Source organism: Eschrichtius robustus, chromosome 8 (genome assembly GCF_028021215.1).
Source record: "Eschrichtius robustus isolate mEscRob2 chromosome 8, mEscRob2.pri, whole genome shotgun sequence".
Lineage (NCBI taxonomy): Eukaryota > Metazoa > Chordata > Mammalia > Artiodactyla > Eschrichtiidae > Eschrichtius > Eschrichtius robustus.
In genome coordinates, this window is record NC_090831.1 from 106,768,613 (window position 1) to 106,786,503 (window position 17,891).

At 53.4% G+C, this 17,891-nt stretch overlaps 1 protein-coding gene across 1 annotated transcript in view; it reads right to left on the reverse strand.

Moving 5' to 3' along the window:
• Positions 1-17,585, reverse strand: part of KCP (kielin cysteine rich BMP regulator) — a 33,758-nt gene extending 16,173 nt beyond the window's left edge. Inside the window, 10 exon segments of the mRNA XM_068549412.1 lie at positions 49-137; positions 1,001-1,094; positions 1,300-1,620; positions 1,837-1,904; positions 4,274-4,358; positions 4,966-5,042; positions 5,131-5,320; positions 6,260-6,426; positions 12,809-12,882; positions 17,266-17,585. Coding sequence (XP_068405513.1) covers positions 49-137; positions 1,001-1,094; positions 1,300-1,620; positions 1,837-1,904; positions 4,274-4,358; positions 4,966-5,042; positions 5,131-5,320; positions 6,260-6,426; positions 12,809-12,882; positions 17,266-17,585 — 1,485 coding nt within the window.
• Positions 17,586-17,891: the final 306 nt, after the last annotated feature.

Sequence of the window (17,891 nt, forward strand, 5' to 3'; positions counted from 1 at the left end):
GGGGTCAGGGAGGGGTGGGGGCAGCCCAGGAGCAGCACTGAGACTCACCAGGCACTGGCAGATCCGGCAGGGGTCCCCAGGTGTGGTCCACTCTTGGCCATGCTCCCAGTGAGAACCACCTTCTGTGCAGCCTTGGGCTGGGGGGCGATGGGCAGAGGGAGGCCTGGTGGGAGCTTCAGCCAGAACCCCCTCCTTCACATGCCCTCTGAGGGCTCTCCTCTGAGCCTAAACCAGACCAGATCCTGCCTCTGCCTGGACCCCCTCGCCTCAGCCTTCCAGCGCCCCAGGCTGGCTAAGGCCCAAGTTCCTTAGCCTGCCCTTCCAGGCCTTCCAGGGCCAGCATGGCCACACCCACCTGTCTCTGGCCCCTCCCCATGTCTCAGTGCAAGTTTTGGCCATTCCTGCCTGCCTGCACCTTCCCGACTAACACACACCCACCTCACACTGAGTGTCAGTCCCAAGCTGCCCTCTTTTCCTGGAATGCCCTCCACCGTGTTCCGCCCTTCACCTTGCTAACTGCTCTTTAACCTGGAGGTTCGCTGCAGACTCGCCACCTCCAGGATGCTTTCCTTTCTCTGCCCAGGCTGGATTAGGTCGCCTTCCTCTGAGTTTCCATAGTATCTGTGCATAATCTAATCCTGCCTTTGCAAGAGTACTGGCATGGACTTAGTGTCGCCCTCTAGTGGTCTGCCTCGAGGGCCCACCCTGTGTCTTCTGTGCACAAAGCAGGTAATAGTCAACGTTTATTGACGTACATATCATTACACACATCTTACAAATGGGGAACTGAAGCACGGAGTAACTCCCTCAGAGGTACATAACCACTGACAAGGGCAGAATCTGAGCCCAGGCCTTCCAGCCCCAGAGCAGGGATGGCCAGGCATGGCTCCCCCCACTGACGGAACCCGCAGGTCAGAGGCCAGCAGAGTGGGCTTTGGGTTGAAGAAGTGGCATAACAGCCCTCCCTGGAGCTCTACCAGGGAAGGGGCAGGGTGCTCACCTTGGCAGGTTGGGCAGCAGTGCCCGGGCCTCAGGGCTGGTTCAGGGCAGGGGATGGGCGGGCACTTCATGGGCACACAGCGAACCAGGCTCCTCTGTAATGCACCCATAGCTGTACTGCCCCTGGGTCTGGCTCCCAGAGACAGCAGGATGGGCCACAGAGTGGGGATGGAGGGAGACTCTCGCTGGCACCAGGCCTCAGAAAGTATGTGAGGGGCTGAAAGAGTGGCAGGTGTGACCCAGGGTAGGCGGGGGTGTCCCAGGAAGGTCAGGGTCTGGGCAAAGGTGCGGGGGACTCACCAGGCAGGAGCATTGGAGACAAGGGTTGGAGCTGGACAGGAAGTTGGCCCCCTCCTCATAAAGCTGCCCCTCATACTCACAGCCTGGGGAGTGTTGCCAGGATGACGGACTGGTCAGCAGAGAGCAGGGTGGGTGGACATTACCCGAGGGAAGGCATGACCCCAAGTAGGTACGGAACCCTCTGGGGCTGAGGGGACGGCGGGGCAGGGTGGGGGGGAGGTCACCTGGCCGGCAGATGGGGCAGCACTCCCCAGGTGGGGTGTAGCTCTCCAGGCAGTTGAGCTCTGAGCATGAGGGCCCCTGGCACTGCACCGTCCCTGCCTGCAGGGTAGACACTGAGCCCTCCTTCCTCCTCTACTGCCCAAGCCGATTTACTCTGCTGGCCTAGCAGGCCTAGCAGGCTCCAGGCCTCAATGCCGGGGTGGCAGCAGCAGCCCTGCCAGGACCCCAGATTGGGCTTGGCGCTGCCAGGCCTGGGGTTAAGCCGGGCGGTGGGGACGTGGGGTGGTGGATGGGACAAGGCTCTGATTCCCTTACCTGACAGGTACAGATGACACAGGGCTCCAGTTGCCACGTTTCCCCACTCCTGTGGCCTCCAGTACAGCCTGCAAAACCAGGGCCAGGCCCCCAAGTAAGAGACCCAGAGAACTGGGGCGAAAGCACGGCCAAGGGCGCCACATCAAAGGGGCACCATTCAGGTGATTCTCAGAGATTTGTATACTTACTGCAACTTTCCAGCAGATGGCAGTATAGTATCTGCCTCGAATAATCACTAGATTTCCATTATTTTACAACACATGGAAGCATTGAGGAAAGTGTGCCTTTTTAAAAATTTCACCAAAAACATTATATGTGCTAGCAGTGGCCCTGAGGCACCACGTGTCCTGCAAGCTATGTGTGTGTGTGTCCCTTTTCTTTGTTGGGAGATCCAACGACTCCCAAGACTTTACTCCTCATCTCTGGCCAAAACTCTCAGGCTACATTTCCAGACCTCACCAGTCCCTAAGCCTCTGTCCCACCTTTCAAACTAGCAGCTGCCATTCTTCCTGGGGTAGGGTTGCCAGAGAAAATATAGGATGCCCAGTTAAATGTGAATTTCAGATGAACAACACATAATATTTTAGTATAAGTATGTCCCAAATATTGCACGGGACATACTTGTATTTAAAAATGTTATTTATACAAAATTCAAATTTAACAGGGCATCCTTTTTTTTTTTTTTTTTTTTTTGGCAGTGCTGCTTGCAGGATCTTAGTTCCCTGACCAGGGATTGAACCCAGGCCCTCAGCAGTGAAAGCATGGAGTCCTAACCACGGGACCACCAGGGAAGTCCCAGGTATCTATATGTTTATTTGCTAAACCCGGCAAGCTTATCTTCCTGACTATGAACCAGTAATAGCCACTGCCTCCACTCCTTTCCAGCTGTCTTCAGGTCACTGGCACCACTAGTTTCCCAAGCTCAGAGTCCACTATTCCATGGGATCCAACTACGTTCTTTGGAAACACCCCTCCTTCTGCAGCCCACTGCCATCCCTGGCTCCATGCCTAGGCAACCACTGTAATAGCCCCCTAACTGGTCTCTCTGCATATAGCCCATGCCACATGAAAATTCCAAAAACGCCTCTTTGAACATGCCACACTCTGGCTTCTCAGCCTTCAGTGGCTCCCCATTGTCCACAGAAGAAAGTCCAAACTGTAAGGCTTACAGCAGTTTGCTCCCACTGGCCTTCCCAGTCTGATTTCCTGCAACACACCTTTCCCCACTCTGTTGCCTAGAGGGCCTTCAAGTACACCCTTTCCTTCTGGTGAAACCCCACTTTCCCTTGAAGATCCAGCTCGGATGACCTGTTGTATGTAGAGCCCTCCCTGATCACCTAGTCGGGGTGGGCTTCCCCTGCCCTCCTGCCCTCTCCTCTGGCGACTGACCACTTATGACCTTTCTCCACCTCCTCTTAATCTGTTCATTGGCTCTGAAATCTTGTATTATACTAGCTATATACATTTATCTTCTCACCAGATTAGAAGCTGCCTGAGGAAGGGAAAAAGATCAGGTAGAGCTGGGGTCCCCCCAACCCCCGAGCCACGGACAGGTAACGGGTTCGTGGCCTATTAGGAACCGGGCCGCACAGCAGGAGGTGAGCGGCAAGCGAGCGAGCAAAGCTTCATCTGTATTTACAGCTGCCCCCCCCATGGCTCGCATTACCTCCTGAGCTCCGCCTCCTGTCAGATCAGCGGTGGTATTAGATTCTCATAGGAGTGCGAACCCTACTGTGAACTGCGCGTGCGAGGGATCTAGGTTGCGTGCTGCTTATGAGAATCTAATGCCTGATGATCTGAGGCGGTGATGCTTGCGCGGGGAAGCGGCTGCAAATACAGGTTATCCTTAGCAGAGAGGTTTGACTGCACAGAGACCATAATAGATCAGTTGCTTGCAGACTCATATCAAAACCCTATTGGTGGGTGGCAAGTGACAATTAAGCTGCATCTTATGGAATAGACTGGACATAAGCAACATACTTTTGGTGCCACTCTCTCCCATCACCCCCAGATGGGACCATCGAGTTGCAGGAAAACAAGCTCAGGGCTCCCACTGATTCTGCATTACAGTGAGTTGTATAATTATTTCATTATATATTACAATGTAATAATAATAGAAATAAAATGTACAATAAATGTAACGCGCTTGAATCATCCCGAAACCTTCCCCCACCACCACCCCGGTCCATGGAAAAATTGTCTTCCATGAAACTGGTCCCTGGTGTCAAAAAGGTTGGGGACTGCTGATGTAGAGAGCCTTTGGTTCAGTCCCAAGTCAGAGGCAGCGTTTGCTGACTTGGGGTTCGCTTCTGAACAACCCTAGCCACTGCCAGAGTGAGTGGGCAGACGCCCTCTGGACACGTGGCAGGTGGCAGGCCAGGCTCTGGGGCCCCAGAACGAGTGCAGGAGGTGGGGCTGGGGCTGGCAGAAGGCTGACCGGGCTCGCAGTGCGGGCAGCACGCGCCCGGCTCTGGGCAGGGTCCTCTTGGGCATGGCTTCTGGGTGCAGGTTATGGCTCCTTCCTGTGGAAAGTAGGCATCAGAACCCTGGAGGACAGGGCCTCCAGAACCGAAACCTCTCCCCAGGCTGGGACCCACCAGAGGTGCAAGAGGCTGAGTTGGCTCAGACTGCGTGGGCTACCCTTGGCCCAAGGACAGAAAAGAGACATCCTTCCCCCTCCCCCATCATCTCCTGCCACTCTCGACCCTCGGAAACCATCTCTTCCAGGTGCCAGCAAATTCCCCAGCGTGGAGAGATCCTAGGAAGGGAACCAAGGGCTTCCTCAGTGGAGGGGTGAGGAAAGAAATAGGTGGGTGTGGAGCCAAGTGAGGGAGCAGAGGCAGGTAGATGGCAGGGACAGATGGATGACTGGGGACACTGAGGGTCCACAGGCGAAGGGGCAGGTATAGGAAGACAAGAACCCCACTGTGTGCGTGGGGATCGAGCTCCAGAAAGCAGAACTCTTAGGAATCAGCTGAAGGCGGCCAGTGGCAAGGCTTGGGGGGATGGGCAGGGAGACCCCACTTCTAAACATTCAGCACACCAGGCTGCAGTGACAGGTAGCTGAGGTGAGGCAGACAGGTGAGGGGAACAGGTATGGGGTATCCAGGGTGGGTCACAGGAGCTCACCAGGCAGCGGCAGGTGGTACAGGCGTCTGTGGCGAAGGTCTCCCCATTGCCATAGGCCTGACCGTTGTGGCTGCAGCCTGAGGAGGAGATGGTGCTGTCGCTCAGGCGCTCAGGGCCATTTCCGGGCCCTGAGGTGGTGCCGGTGGGCAGGCGGATGGCACTCACCATGGCAATGGGGCAGCCCAGGCTGGGGGACACAGTGTGCGGCCCCGTCCTGGCAGACACAGGCTGTGCAGGCATCAGGCTCCCAGTGAGCCCCCTCGGGCCAGGCCCGACCCAGCCCCCAGCACTGGGGCGAAGCCGGGTGGCATTCACAGGACTCCAGCTGCCTCACCCTCCCCTGCAGGTCTTTGTGCTGGGGAGAGAGGGTTGGGGGTAAGAGGCACTGGCTCAGCTTTCCCCACCAACTCCCACAGATTTGTGGGGTGTGAAAGCCAAGGCAGGATGAGAAGGAAACGTGACAGTTCCAGAGAAAAGTGGGTCCCCTTCCAGGCAGAATCCAGCTCAAACAGTCCCAGTTCTCATAGCCTGGGGTCTGGATAGGCTCGCAGGGGATCACGGGCCCCCAGTCCTCTCCTTTAGACAAAAGGGGACTCAGTGCCTGTGACCCAACAGTTAAAGACCTTTTTCTATCGGAAATCTTTCCTGATCGTGCTCCATAATGTTTGCCGAATACACGAAAGAATGTGAAAATCTGACAAAACAAAGACCCGGAGGTTCTTCCCTGGTATGAAAGAACCGATGTTAAGAACTGTTCAGGGCTTCCCTGGCGGCGCAGTGGTTCAGAATCCGCCTGTCGGGGCTGCCCTGGTGGCGCAGTGGTTCAGCATCCGCCTGCCAATGCAGGGCACAGGGGTTCGAGCCCTGGTCCGGGAAGATCCCACATGCCGCGGAGCAACTAGGCCCGTGCCCCACAGCTACTGAGCCTGCGCTCTAGAGCCCGCGAGCCACAACTACTGACGCCCATGCGCCTAGAGACCGTGCTCCGCAACAAGAGGAGCCACCGCAATGAGAAGCCCTCGCACCGCAACGAAGAGTAGCCCCCACTCGCCGCAACTAGAGAAAGCCCGCGTGCAGCAACGAAGACCCAAGGCAGCCAAAAATAAATAATAAATAAATAAATACATAAATACATTTATTAAAGAAAAGAAAAAGAACCGTTCAGATAAGAATCTTTCTATGTACATTTAAAACAAAACTCTATTTCAGGGTCCCGCGGGCCCCCCTTCTCTCCTTCCCTCTCACTACATGAGGCCTGCCCTGCCCCACGCACACCCACTGCCTCCAGTGGTACCTGTTCTCTGAGCTTTGTGACTTCAGCCTCCAGCCTTCCCAGTCGCTCCTCCAGGGGGCGCCACCGCTTCTGGGGGGCCCCAGCAGGGGCTGAGGAGTGGGCGGGCGCCTGCAGCTGATAGTCGTGGATGTCAGCAAGCCCCAGAGACTCCCTGGGGACGGCCCCCCCTGAAAGCACAAGAATCCAGGGAGGGCCTATCGGTGAGGGGCTAGCCAGGCTTCCTGGGTTTGTCTTCCCATTGATGTCTATCCTGTGCCCCACCCTTGTCCACCTGCCACCCCCCATCCAGGGAAGGAGAGGTGGTCTGTGAGGGGGGCTGGAGTGAAAGCATGGGAGGAGGAGGAGGAGAGAGCCCTGGGTGCACGAAAGTGACCTAGACCAGCTTTCCCAAGTAGTAAGAGCCTCAGGCAGGTATAAAAGCCCTAGGGACCCCGCCTCACTGGGATCCTGGGGGCAGGATCTAGATCAGGGCCTCCCTGTAGCCTGCCCTGACTCTGCAGGGGTCCCCAGCCATGGGGGCTGTGCCAGGGTCATCCAGCCTCACTCAGGCCACGGACTTGGCCAGGGGCAGCCTGGGGAGCTGATATGTCATGCTGGGAGGGCCCACAAGCCAGCACAGGCTGAAGTGCAGGAGAGGGAGACAGAGGAGTGAAAGGCGGGGCTGCTTTCAGGTACCTGGGGTCTGCGGGCAAACCCCAGCCTCCTTCTGCTTGTCTTCACCTTCAGAAAGGGCACCACTTCCGTGCACAGGGAGGGGCAACTCTTCCCTCTGCCGCCACTCCCAAGCCTTGCCACTGTTTTCCAGGCCTGTGGCAGAGGGCCCTGGGAACTCCACACAGGGCGGAGTGGGCTCCAGAAAGCGGGACTTGGCTGCATTTCTTGAAGGGTTTGGGGAGGGTGCTGGTAGGGCCCCCAACTAGATTTCAAGGCACCATGAGAATGAAGACAGGTTGTCCCGGGTTCTGGAGCACACTGGGTCCTAGGAGGGGGCACCTCTGAGTTCAGGCCTGGGGTTGGGGACGGCCACTTCCACCTGATTCTGATCCCTCTCCTACCGTCGGGGAAACAAAGGTGGTGGGGTCATTGTCCGACTCCAGGTGTCCTTCCCACAAACATCATCCCTCCTCCCAGCAGAGGTGGGCGGGGCAGCAGAGGGTCTGGAGCAGGAAGTGAGTGAGCAGAGGAAGAGGTGGAGGGAGAGGGAGGGGTCTTTCCACCGAGGCAGCTCATTAGTGAGGCTGGGCCTGGGGGTGGCTAAAAGGGTTTCTCGTGGACACTAGTCCCGTGAAGCGGGGGAACAATATTGCTCACTCCCCCGCCCGCCACTGCCTCCACCAAAGGGGGCTGAAGATTCTCGTCCAAGACCTAAACTGTCTTCTTTCATCCAAACCTGTTTTGTCCTGAGTTCCTCGGCTTCGTTAATGCCATCCCCACCTACCCAGAAATCTGGGGCTCAGCTTCTCTCTTTTGTACCCCTCCCAAAGTCCATCAGTCTCTGGTCTCAGCCAGTCATCCCCCAACCCATCCCCCCCAGCCCCTCTCCTCTACCCTCTGTCGCCGCTCAGGAGGCTGAAGACTCCCTGCCTCCACGTGCTCCTCTTCTCCTTTCACAACCTTTCTAAATCACACATCTGAAGGTTCCCAGCAGCAAGTCCAAATGTGAGATTTCCCAAGTGCCATTCATCTTTTCAGCCCACCCTGCTACCCCCCCGCCCCCCACCCACACCCCTACCTTGGGCAGGGTGTCGTCACTTGGAATGGCTCTCTGTCTTGGTAAGGCCCCTGTACCTCGCTTCCTTCCCAGCCCCATGAAGGGCGGGCAAGGATGGGGTCCCAGTATCTTAAACCCTCCACCCCAGCTCGACACCCCACCCCACCCCCATGATTCCTCCTTTCAGGCCACTCCCTCCAGGCCTGCTTAATCAGGCCCAAGAAAGGGGTCGGGGAGAAGCTGAGGGTCCTCTGGGACCCTCAGGGAAGATCGGGCCGGTCCTTTGCCTGGAGAGACCTGCAGAAAGAGCTCCTGATTGTTGCACAAAGCCTGATTGCTCCCCGTGGACCTGTCCTCGGCTCCCCTCCCTTCCCCCCCTGCACAGTCCCGGCCCTGACCTCCCTGTTCCTGCCTGTCCTTCTGGATGAGAGCCAGACACAGAGACTCAAAGTCAGCTCCCATGGCGGGCCTTCTTTTTTTTCCCCTTTCTCAAGACAAATAATTAACTTCAGACTCCCAGATTCCAGGGCAGACTCTCCCCCACCGCTGCCTGCAGGAATTCCTCTCGAGGCCAGAGCAGGAAGCCCTGTCCTGCTCCGGGACCCCATGCCACAGTCTCCGTGCTGCCCCGACCATGCTGGCTCCTCCACCGACGGGGAGGACTCAGGCTGGCCTGGGAGGCGCACGCACCCCGAGGCAGGGCCCATGGAGGCGGCCCCCGGCCCCAGCCGTTCCCTCAGACTGGGCTGAGCAAGAGGTGAGGTCTTGCCTGTCTGCCCCCAAGCCCTTGGTGCCCCGACCCACCTCTGCCGGTCCCCGGGGCCAGTGCCAGGCCCGTGAGCTGCAGAACGAGGGGCAGCAGAGCGGCCGCGGCCCTAGCCATGCTCACCCCGCCTTGCTGACTGTGGTCGCCGCACAGCAGGCGCTGGGAGAGGCGGGGTGTGGAAACGCCAGGCCGCCTCCCACCCAGCCTTTGTTCAGGGAGGGCTTCTGGTGTCTGTCAGCCCGCCCCCTGGAGCCTGCCTTCCTGACGGGCACCTCGACCCGACCCCGGGGCCCGGCCCCATCCTGACCCCAGACCTGGCTCAGAGGTGCAGGGGAGCCCCCGGGAGAGCAGGAAGCTGGGACGGGATGGGGGCGACTTCTCCTGCATGTGACCCAGGAGCAGGCTCTAAAACCCCACAGACTCATCACTCTTGGGCTCTGGGACAGCTGGTCTCCCAGCCCCTTGGGTAACTTCGTCACCCTGGGGTTCCCTTCCTCACCTGTTTACAGGAGAAGCAAACTGAGCCGGGTTCAAATCCCTGCTTGGCCAATTCCACTCGCCCTTAGGCCTCTAACTTCTAGTTGCCTCAGTTTCCCTGTTTGTAAACTGGGGATCATAATATCTACTTTATAAACTTACAGTGAGGATTAAGAGAGACTAGATAGATAAAGAATTTAGGCTAGGGTAGTGGTCGGCACAGACTAAGTGCTCAGTAAATAAATAAAAACAAGAGGTGCTGCTCCCGGTCTCCTCTCTCCACCTCTACATTTCTTTCCTGGACTCTACTCACCATTCCTATCCACCCCAGCAGCCCCAGGCTTGGCCCCAAATGCCAAGGCCTTTCTTCTCCAGCCCATTTTCCAGCTCTTGGGCTCAGGCTTGGCCTGTGTGTGTGTGTAGGGGGGGTGGGTCCGGGCCAGGGGCAGGGCTGGGCCTTGGGCTCAGCAGGCGGAGGGGGCCAAAGGGAGGAAGTGAGAGAAGCTGGTCACGTGGGCCACAAGGCTGGGAAACTCCTCAGTGCAGCTGGAAGCAGGGGAGGTGGGGATGGGCCCCAAGCTCACAGGCGAAGGGACATGGAGGGTGGAGCCGTGAAGCCCGCCAAAGCAGTCTCCCTCCCCATAAAGGCCAGCAAATCAGAGCCACCCTGCTCCCTGCTCCCACCCCCCAGCCCACATCAGGGCTAAAGGTCCCTCAAGCCCACTCTCCAAGTACCTTAAGGGAGAGCAGTGTATCTCCTCAGAAGTGTGGGCCCCTAATAGGCCCTGAGCAGTTAGCGGCAGGGGACGGGGAGAATGTGAGCCAATGCTGAGAACTGGCCTCAGCTGGCCTGGAGCTAGGCTCACAGGAGCAGAGGAAAGCCAGGGCCAGCCGGCTGGAAAAGGAACTAAGAAGTGGCAGCTCTGTTCCCACCAGGGTTAAGGAAAATGGTGCCTGTTAGAAGGCAGGTCTCCTGGGAGGCTGGGTGGAGGAGAGGCTAAGAGCAGACTCTGGTGAGGGCTACCAGGTCAAATCCTGAGTCTGATGCTTTCTGCTGTGTGACCTCAGGCAAGTCATTTAACTTACAGTGGCTAATTTTTCTTCTCTGTGACCTGTGGCTCTAACAGCACCCACTTCACAGAGTGTTTGTGAGGGTTAGTAAATTAACGGCTGGAAAGAGCACTCAGCATGGGGCTGGGCACGTAGGCATTAGCTCTTATTACTTCTCTTATGGGATCTCTAACTGTCCCCCCAACCATGCGGGTGAGGATGCCTTTATTCCCATTTTAGAGATGAGGGATCTGAGAAGTCAGGTGAGCTGCTCAGAGTCATGCTGGGAGTAAACCACAGAGCCTGGATTCAATGCCAGGTCCTTGGGGTCCCAGGGCCCACACTCCTTATCATCACCAGGAGCCCAAGCCCCCCAACACCCCTGGTCACCCTGGCTCCCAGCTGCTTACTGCTCTGCCCAACCCCTCACCCTTGCCCTCCCACAGTACCTCCGTCGGAGCACCTGAGTATCGCTGGAGAACATCCCGGCCCTTGGGTGACTGGATTTGCTTCAAATTCATGGCCACAAACCTCAACAGACACACAAGACTGCCAGAAATTCTATTACAATTCCCTGGTAAATCCAATCTCCCTCTCCTGAGAGGAGCGTTTCACACCCTCTCCTTCCTTCCTAAACGTTTCAGTGGCTCTGCCCTTACCCCCTGTATGATTTTGGCAGGTTACTAAACTTTTCTAAGCCTCAGCTTCCTCCCCTGTGAAGTGGGGATAATAATAGTACCTCCGTCCTGATTGTTATAAGGATTGTCTTAGCCTGGGTTCCCTGAAAGCAGAGCCTGAGACAAAGGCTTACATGCAAGTTTATTTTGGAATATGATCCCAGGCAGCAGGAATGAGGGGTAGGGAGAGCAAAACAGGGAAGGATGAAAAGCCGATACAAGACTGCCTTACGGAGGAGCTGGTCGCTGCTATGGGCATCTGTGTGTCCAGTCCCACAGGACCATCTGTATGAAAGCAGCTCAGCCAGAAAGAGGAAGCACATTGACATCAGTGCCCCACTGGTCTAGGGTAGCACCGGAGGGCATTAGCTGCTCTCAGTTAGGTGTGAATGAGTTCTCAAGTGGGCTACCGAGGGTGCAACAGAGAAATTCCAAAGCCAAACAGGAGAGATTTATAGCCAGGGCCTGAGGCAAGACGCCACTGGGATGCACCTGTGCAGAGCCGCTTGCAGCCTGTGGAGAACTGGAATAAGGTGCAGCTGAGAGAATTTGCATAAGCGCTGTCTGACGAATGAGACAATGAATATAAAAATCTTTTTACAGTGCCTGGCACATTTTAAACACCCAAAATATATTATTATTTTTATTGACATCATCATCATCTCCTGCTGAGGCCCAACCTGAAAAGACAATATTAACATTCTTTATCTGCAACAGAAGGTACAGAAGCGTCTGGAAAACTCGCTCTGTGAAATAAAATCCCAGAGCCCTGAGGAAAGGGTGTTATTTGGAGAGAGGTTGAGTTTCCACCGTGACTGATCAGTGTGAGCCTCTTTGGTGCCAGGTATTGAGCCAGATACAGGAATATAGGGATGAATGAATCAGGAATAACGATAGCCAGAACGCCCGGGCCAGGCCAAGGGAAGGGGAATGTGGATCCTGGCAGAGGGAGGGGCATGAGCACATGACCGCAGGCGCACTCAAAAGTCAGGCTTGGAATAAAGGGCTCACATTTCTCTGCTGGGCTAGTGGAACCAGATGCCACCATCCTCACCAAAATCCAGTACTTTCTTTAGAACAGGAACATTCTGGCTAGAGAAAGACGGAATATCTCAGGCCCAGGCTTGAGTCCTTACTTGACAGGATGTCCCCATGTATGGAGTGGTGTTTGGGACCCAGCCGGGTGTGTGGGCACAGTAGCGTGTGTGGCTATGTAGGGCAGCAGAAGGGCTCCAGGGTTTAGAGTCAGTGAGTCCTGAGTTCAAATCCTGCTCCACCACTGACTGTCTGTGCTGGTTGATCTCCCTTTCTACTTCTTCCATTCATTCTCCCTCTCCAGCCCCTACAGACTGCATCACTCTGGCTTTCGTGCCCTCTGGCTTCCTGTTGGGTCAGCCAATGAGAGGCACAGGCAGGGCCTGAAGGGCAGGAGAGGATAGCGGTTGGGGTATTTCTTCTTGGCCTCCTCCTGCTCACCACAGCTCCCATGGTACCACTATTCCTTCCCCTTACCCGCTCAGCCCAGGGAGTGGCAATGGCTCCCTGCTATTGTTAGTTCCCTGGTGATTCTCTTATACTGTGTCTGCAGATCTGTAAATGGTCCCTCCTTTAAGTTCTCTTTAGCTAAACCCTTTTGAGGGGAATTCTCTTTTCTCCTGGGCCCTTAGCTGATATGCTAACCTTACCACATATTCTGCTAAGTTACTCTACCTCCCTAAGCCAAAATCGTTCATCTGGAAAAGGAAGTAATAACCTCTACCCTAGGCTGGGAGAGTCTAATGAGGCAACAAACATGTGACGTGTGCTTGACACATGTGCAGCACCTGGTACACAGAAGATCCCAACATAAGTTACTTTCTGTTCCTTACCTCCTTCAGGTTGTACTGTCAATAGCAGCAGCTTGGTTCTCCCTCTGGCTTTGGTGGCTGGAAGCAAAAGTTTGCTGTAAAGAGGGAGGGAGAGAAGGGATTAGTAAATGATTAAATTTTGTACTTAAATTTTGACCTTTCAAGTCACACCAGTTGTAACAAATGAAATAAACTACCACAAAGGAATAAAGGCAAAGCCCATCATTACACCTGCTCCAGCCCTTCCTTGCCCATCGCTCCCATCTGGTGTAACCAATGGTAACAAGGTCTGTTCTTCCACACCCTTCACGTGGCCCACACAACCGCGTGCAAGCATGTGTGCGCCACACGATGTCGTCTGGACGTGGTATTTGGGAACAGGATGTGCAGCATCCCAACCCCCATCCCCATCTGCCCCTGCGAGTCACCAACTTGCCCCCAAGTCACCTCCCTCAGTGGCTCCTGTCTCCACCTCCCTACTCCCCTAGGACCCTCTCTCCCTGCTCACAACATCATGTTCACCCCAGGAGAAGGTTACCCCGGCTGACCGGCTGAGCAGCTGTGACGGGGGTGGGGTGGGGTGGGGGGATGTGCTGTTTATCACAGATCTGAGATTCTAATTCCACAGCTGTGTCCCACAGCCGGCCACCTCTCCCCGCAATTCAGAATAACTAGGCCGCCAGCCCCCTTCCAGGAAGGACTTCCTTTGCCCCTTAAAAGGCCTTCAGGGGTCCACTTCACTGTGTTCCAGGGACTGTGCCAAGCTGCAGCATGCCTACTCAAGTACCAGTGTCAGCTCACACACTAGACCATCACCACTCACAGGTTAATATCACAGTCGGAACTCAGTACTTCCTCGTCAGATGGAACCTGCTGGGATCTTAGGAGTGTGTGTGCATTTTTCTGTTTTTGTTTTTGGCAAAGAAAGACCAGGGCAATCAGAGTGCATATCTGAACCTCGCAGCAGAGCCAGGACCTGGTGGGGGGTATTGGCAAAATATTTCCAGGCGCCACACAGGCACCTCCAAGCCACAAGGCTCTCCAGCCTGGAGGGAAGCTTGCCAATCAGCCTTGGGTGCACTGGAGAACCTGGGGCTTCCCCAATCTCTTTTCTGACTGTCTTTTTTCTCAAAGACCGCTCCCTGGGGATCCCATTAGGGCTTGGAGAAGCTAAGAGGGTGGGGCAAAGAGGGGAGGAGACATGTGTGGCTTCCCGTCTGCAATTTCCTCTTCTTCCCACCCATTTCGCTTCTTCCCATCCCTCATGGTCCTGCTCTCAAGATCCCACAAAGCCTCTTCCAGTGGTTCTGAGCAGCACAGTCCAATAGAACTGTCTGCGATGATGGAAATGTCTATATCTGCACTGTCCAATACGACGGTCCCATGAGGCTACTGAGCCCCTGTAATATGGCTAGTGCACTTGAGGATCTGAATTTTTATTTATTTTTATTTTTTGGCCGTGCCACGCGGCTTGCAGGATCTTAGCTCCCCGACTAGGGATTGAGCCCGCGCCCTCGGCAGTGAAAGCGTGGAGCCCTAACCACTGGACTGCCAGGGAACTCCCCTGAATTTTTACTTTTTATTTAATTCTAATTCACTTCAATAGAAATAGCCCTATGTAACTAGTAGCTACTGTACAGAACAGCGCATATTCAGACTGTAAGGCAACTTTGTGCAAATTAGTGAAAAGTGCAGCTTCTCAAGACAGAATACTCCCTTCCATTGGCTGGGAAAGTTTCGTAAGAGATCCACATTGGCTATGACGTGAATGAGGCCCCCTAGAGACAGAAGAGACAGTCTTGCAGGAGTTTGGGCCAAGACTTGCCACGGGGCCTCTGGTCAAGGACCTGATCTCACTCAGCACCATAGCCCCGCTCCACAGTTTTGAGACAAGCAAGATCTTAGACAGGGGCTGAGGGAGGGGAAGTGGCAGCTGTTCCTTCCAGGTAATATGAAGAGAGGGGGTCAGATGGCAAGGGAGTAGAGGCCAGTGGGTCAAAACCACAGCTGGGGCCATAATGAGGCACCAGATGTCCTGGCACAGAGTAGTGACCTCAAATTCCTGTATGTTTTGCTTTTATTTTGGGTAACAGCTTTATTGAGATATAATTCACATACCATAAATTCACCTGTTTAAAGAGTACAATTTAATAGTTTAGTATATTCATAGAGTTGTGCAGTCATCACTGCAATCAATTTTAAAACATTTTGTCATCCAAAAATAAACCCCGTACCCTTCAGCATTCACCCCCTATTTCCCACCACCATCCATACCCCAGTCCTAGGCAACCACTAATCCACATTTTTTCTCTATGGATTTGCCTATTCTGGACATTTCATATAAGTAATCCTTTGTGTCTGGCTTTTCACTTGGCATAATGTTTTCAACATTTATCCATGTTTTACCATGTATCCGTACTTCATTCCTTGTTATTGCCAAGTAATATTCCACTGTATGTATGTACCATACTTTATCCATTCATCAGTTGATAGAATTTGGGTTGTTTCCACTTTTTGGCTATTATGAATAATGCTGCTGTGAAGATGCATGTGCAAGTTTTTGTGAGGACATATGCTGTAATTTCTCTTGGATATATTACTGGGAGTGGAATTGCTGCATCATATGGTAATTCTACCTTTAACATTTTGAAGAACTGCCAAATTGTTTTCCAAAGTGGCTGTACCATTTCACATTCCCATCAGCAACATATGAGGGTTCCAATTTCTCTACTTCCTTGATAACGCTTATTATTATCTGATTTTTTTGATTACAGCCATCCTAGTGGTATTTCATTGTGGTTTGATTTGCATTTCCCTAGTGACTCATGATGTTGAAAATCTTTACACAAGCTTATTAGTCATTTATGTGTCTTCTCTGGAGAAATGTCTATTCAAGTCCTTTGCCCATTTAAAAAATTGAGTTATTTGTCTTTCTATTATTTTGTTGTAAGAGTTCTTTATATATTCTAGATTCAAGTCACTTATCAGGTATATGGCTAGTCAATATTTTTTCCCATACTGTGGGTTATTTTCATTTTTTGTGGTGTTTTTTTTTGCAGCACAAAAGTTTTTAGTTTTGATAAAGTCCAATTTATCTGTTTTTTTTTCGTTGTTGTTCTTGCTTGTACTTTCGGTAACATATTTAAGGAATCATTGCCTAGTCTATGGTTAGAAAAATTTATCCCTGTGTTTTCTTATAAGAGTTTTACAGTGTTAGCTCTTACATATAAGATCTTTGATCCATTTTGAGTTAACATTTGTATACGGAGTGAGGTATGGATCTGTTGTTAGGTGCACTTATGTTTACAATTGTCACCTTTCTGATGCATTACACTTTTATCATTATAAAATGCCCCTCTTTATCTTGAGTTACTTTTTTTGTTTTAAAATCTACTTTCTCTGATGACAGTATAGCCTCCAGTTTTCTTATGGTTGCTGTTTGCATGATAAAACTTTTTTCTATTCTTTTAGTTTAAATCTTTTTGTATCTGTAAATCTAAAGTATGTCTCTGGGACTTCCCTGGTGGTCCAGTGGTTAAGCAGCCGTCTTGCAACGCAGGGGACGCCAGTTTGATCCCTGGTCAGGGAACTGAGATCCCACATGCCGCGGGGCAACTGAGCCCGCACTGCACAACTAGAGAGAAGCCCACGCACCGCAACTAAGACATGATGCAGCCACTGAATAAAAATAAATAAATAAATATTTTTTAAAAAATCTAAAGTATGTCTCTTATAGACAGTATTTTGTTGGATCTTGTTTTAATCCATTCACATTACTAATATAGTTGTATTTGCATTTGCCATTTTACTTGCTTTCTAAATTTATCATTTCCTTTTTGTTCCTCTATTTCGCCTAGACTGCTTTATTTTGCATTAAGTGAATATTTTCTAGTATAACATTTTTATTATTCCTTTAATGAGTTTTTTTTTTTTAACTGTATTTTTTTTCTATTTTCTTAGTGGTTACTCTAGGGCTTACCTCTGGACAGTTTACTATACTGTCTTCCTGTCCCATCCGGGTAAGTTGTCCCCAGGAAAGGTCCTGGGCAGAGCGTGTGGGCAGGAAAGTTGCCTGAAGAAGGATGGCCTTGGACGATGGCGCACAGGAGGGAGGACTGAGGCACTGAGATGGCCACAGGGTGGCAGCCCCAGTGATAGAGAGGCTGCAGCTTTGATGGAGCTTTGTGGGGCTGCACAGTCCTCAGGGTCACCTCAGATTTTATGAGTCAGGACGGATGTCCAGATCCAGGAAAATGCGTGTTCTAAGGTCTGGGCGTGGCTTATTGGTGGCCCTGTGGTCAGGCTCCCCTGGTAATTGCCCCTGCTTCTCCAACCTGCACCTGGAATACTTCTCGGTGTAGACCCCAGAGCTGGTCCACAATTCCCCTCGGCCCCCAGGGACCAACAAGTTGTCGGGTCAGGTCTCGGTGGGAATGGCGGCTACCCTCCTTTTCCCCATCAGCTACCACCTGCCTTACCTCCCAGGGTACTCTGAGAGCATGCACGGGTCCGAGGCCAGGCTCTGCTCCTCCCGCCAAGAGGCCCGCTCTGGGGATCCTGGCTGCTGCTCTGCAGACGTGCACACTGTACTAATCAGGGTGACAGGTCCCTTGGTTTCCACCCTGCTGTGCCTCCCCTCCCCTGCAGCACCAACACCTGACTGAGCCCTGTGAACCCAGCCTATGTCCCTGAGTGGCCCAGCTGGAGAAGGCGGGGCCTGGGGAGCAGGGTGGGGCAGGACGGGAGGCAGCCCCAGAGTAGGTTTCCAGTGTGAGGGAGGAGGAGCAAAGCCTTTCATCCTACAGGACCTGCAGGCTCCCCAGTACCTGATGGCCCACCTTGCCCCCGTCCTGCCCAGCCCATGGCCTCTGCTTCTCTTGCTCAGGGTCCTGTGTAGGGCCCCAAAGTGGGTACTCTGGAAATAGTCCTTAAAGGCCTGCAAGGGTGGGGATCCTGGGAAAAATGATCCACCTTCTTCTTAGTGCCAATAGGAACAGGTCCATTCCCATTCCTTCTGTCACTCATCCATTTTCAAATTTATCATTCATTCATTCATTCATTTAGGAACTCCCACCCTGGAATAGCTGGGATGCCTGGCTGTCCC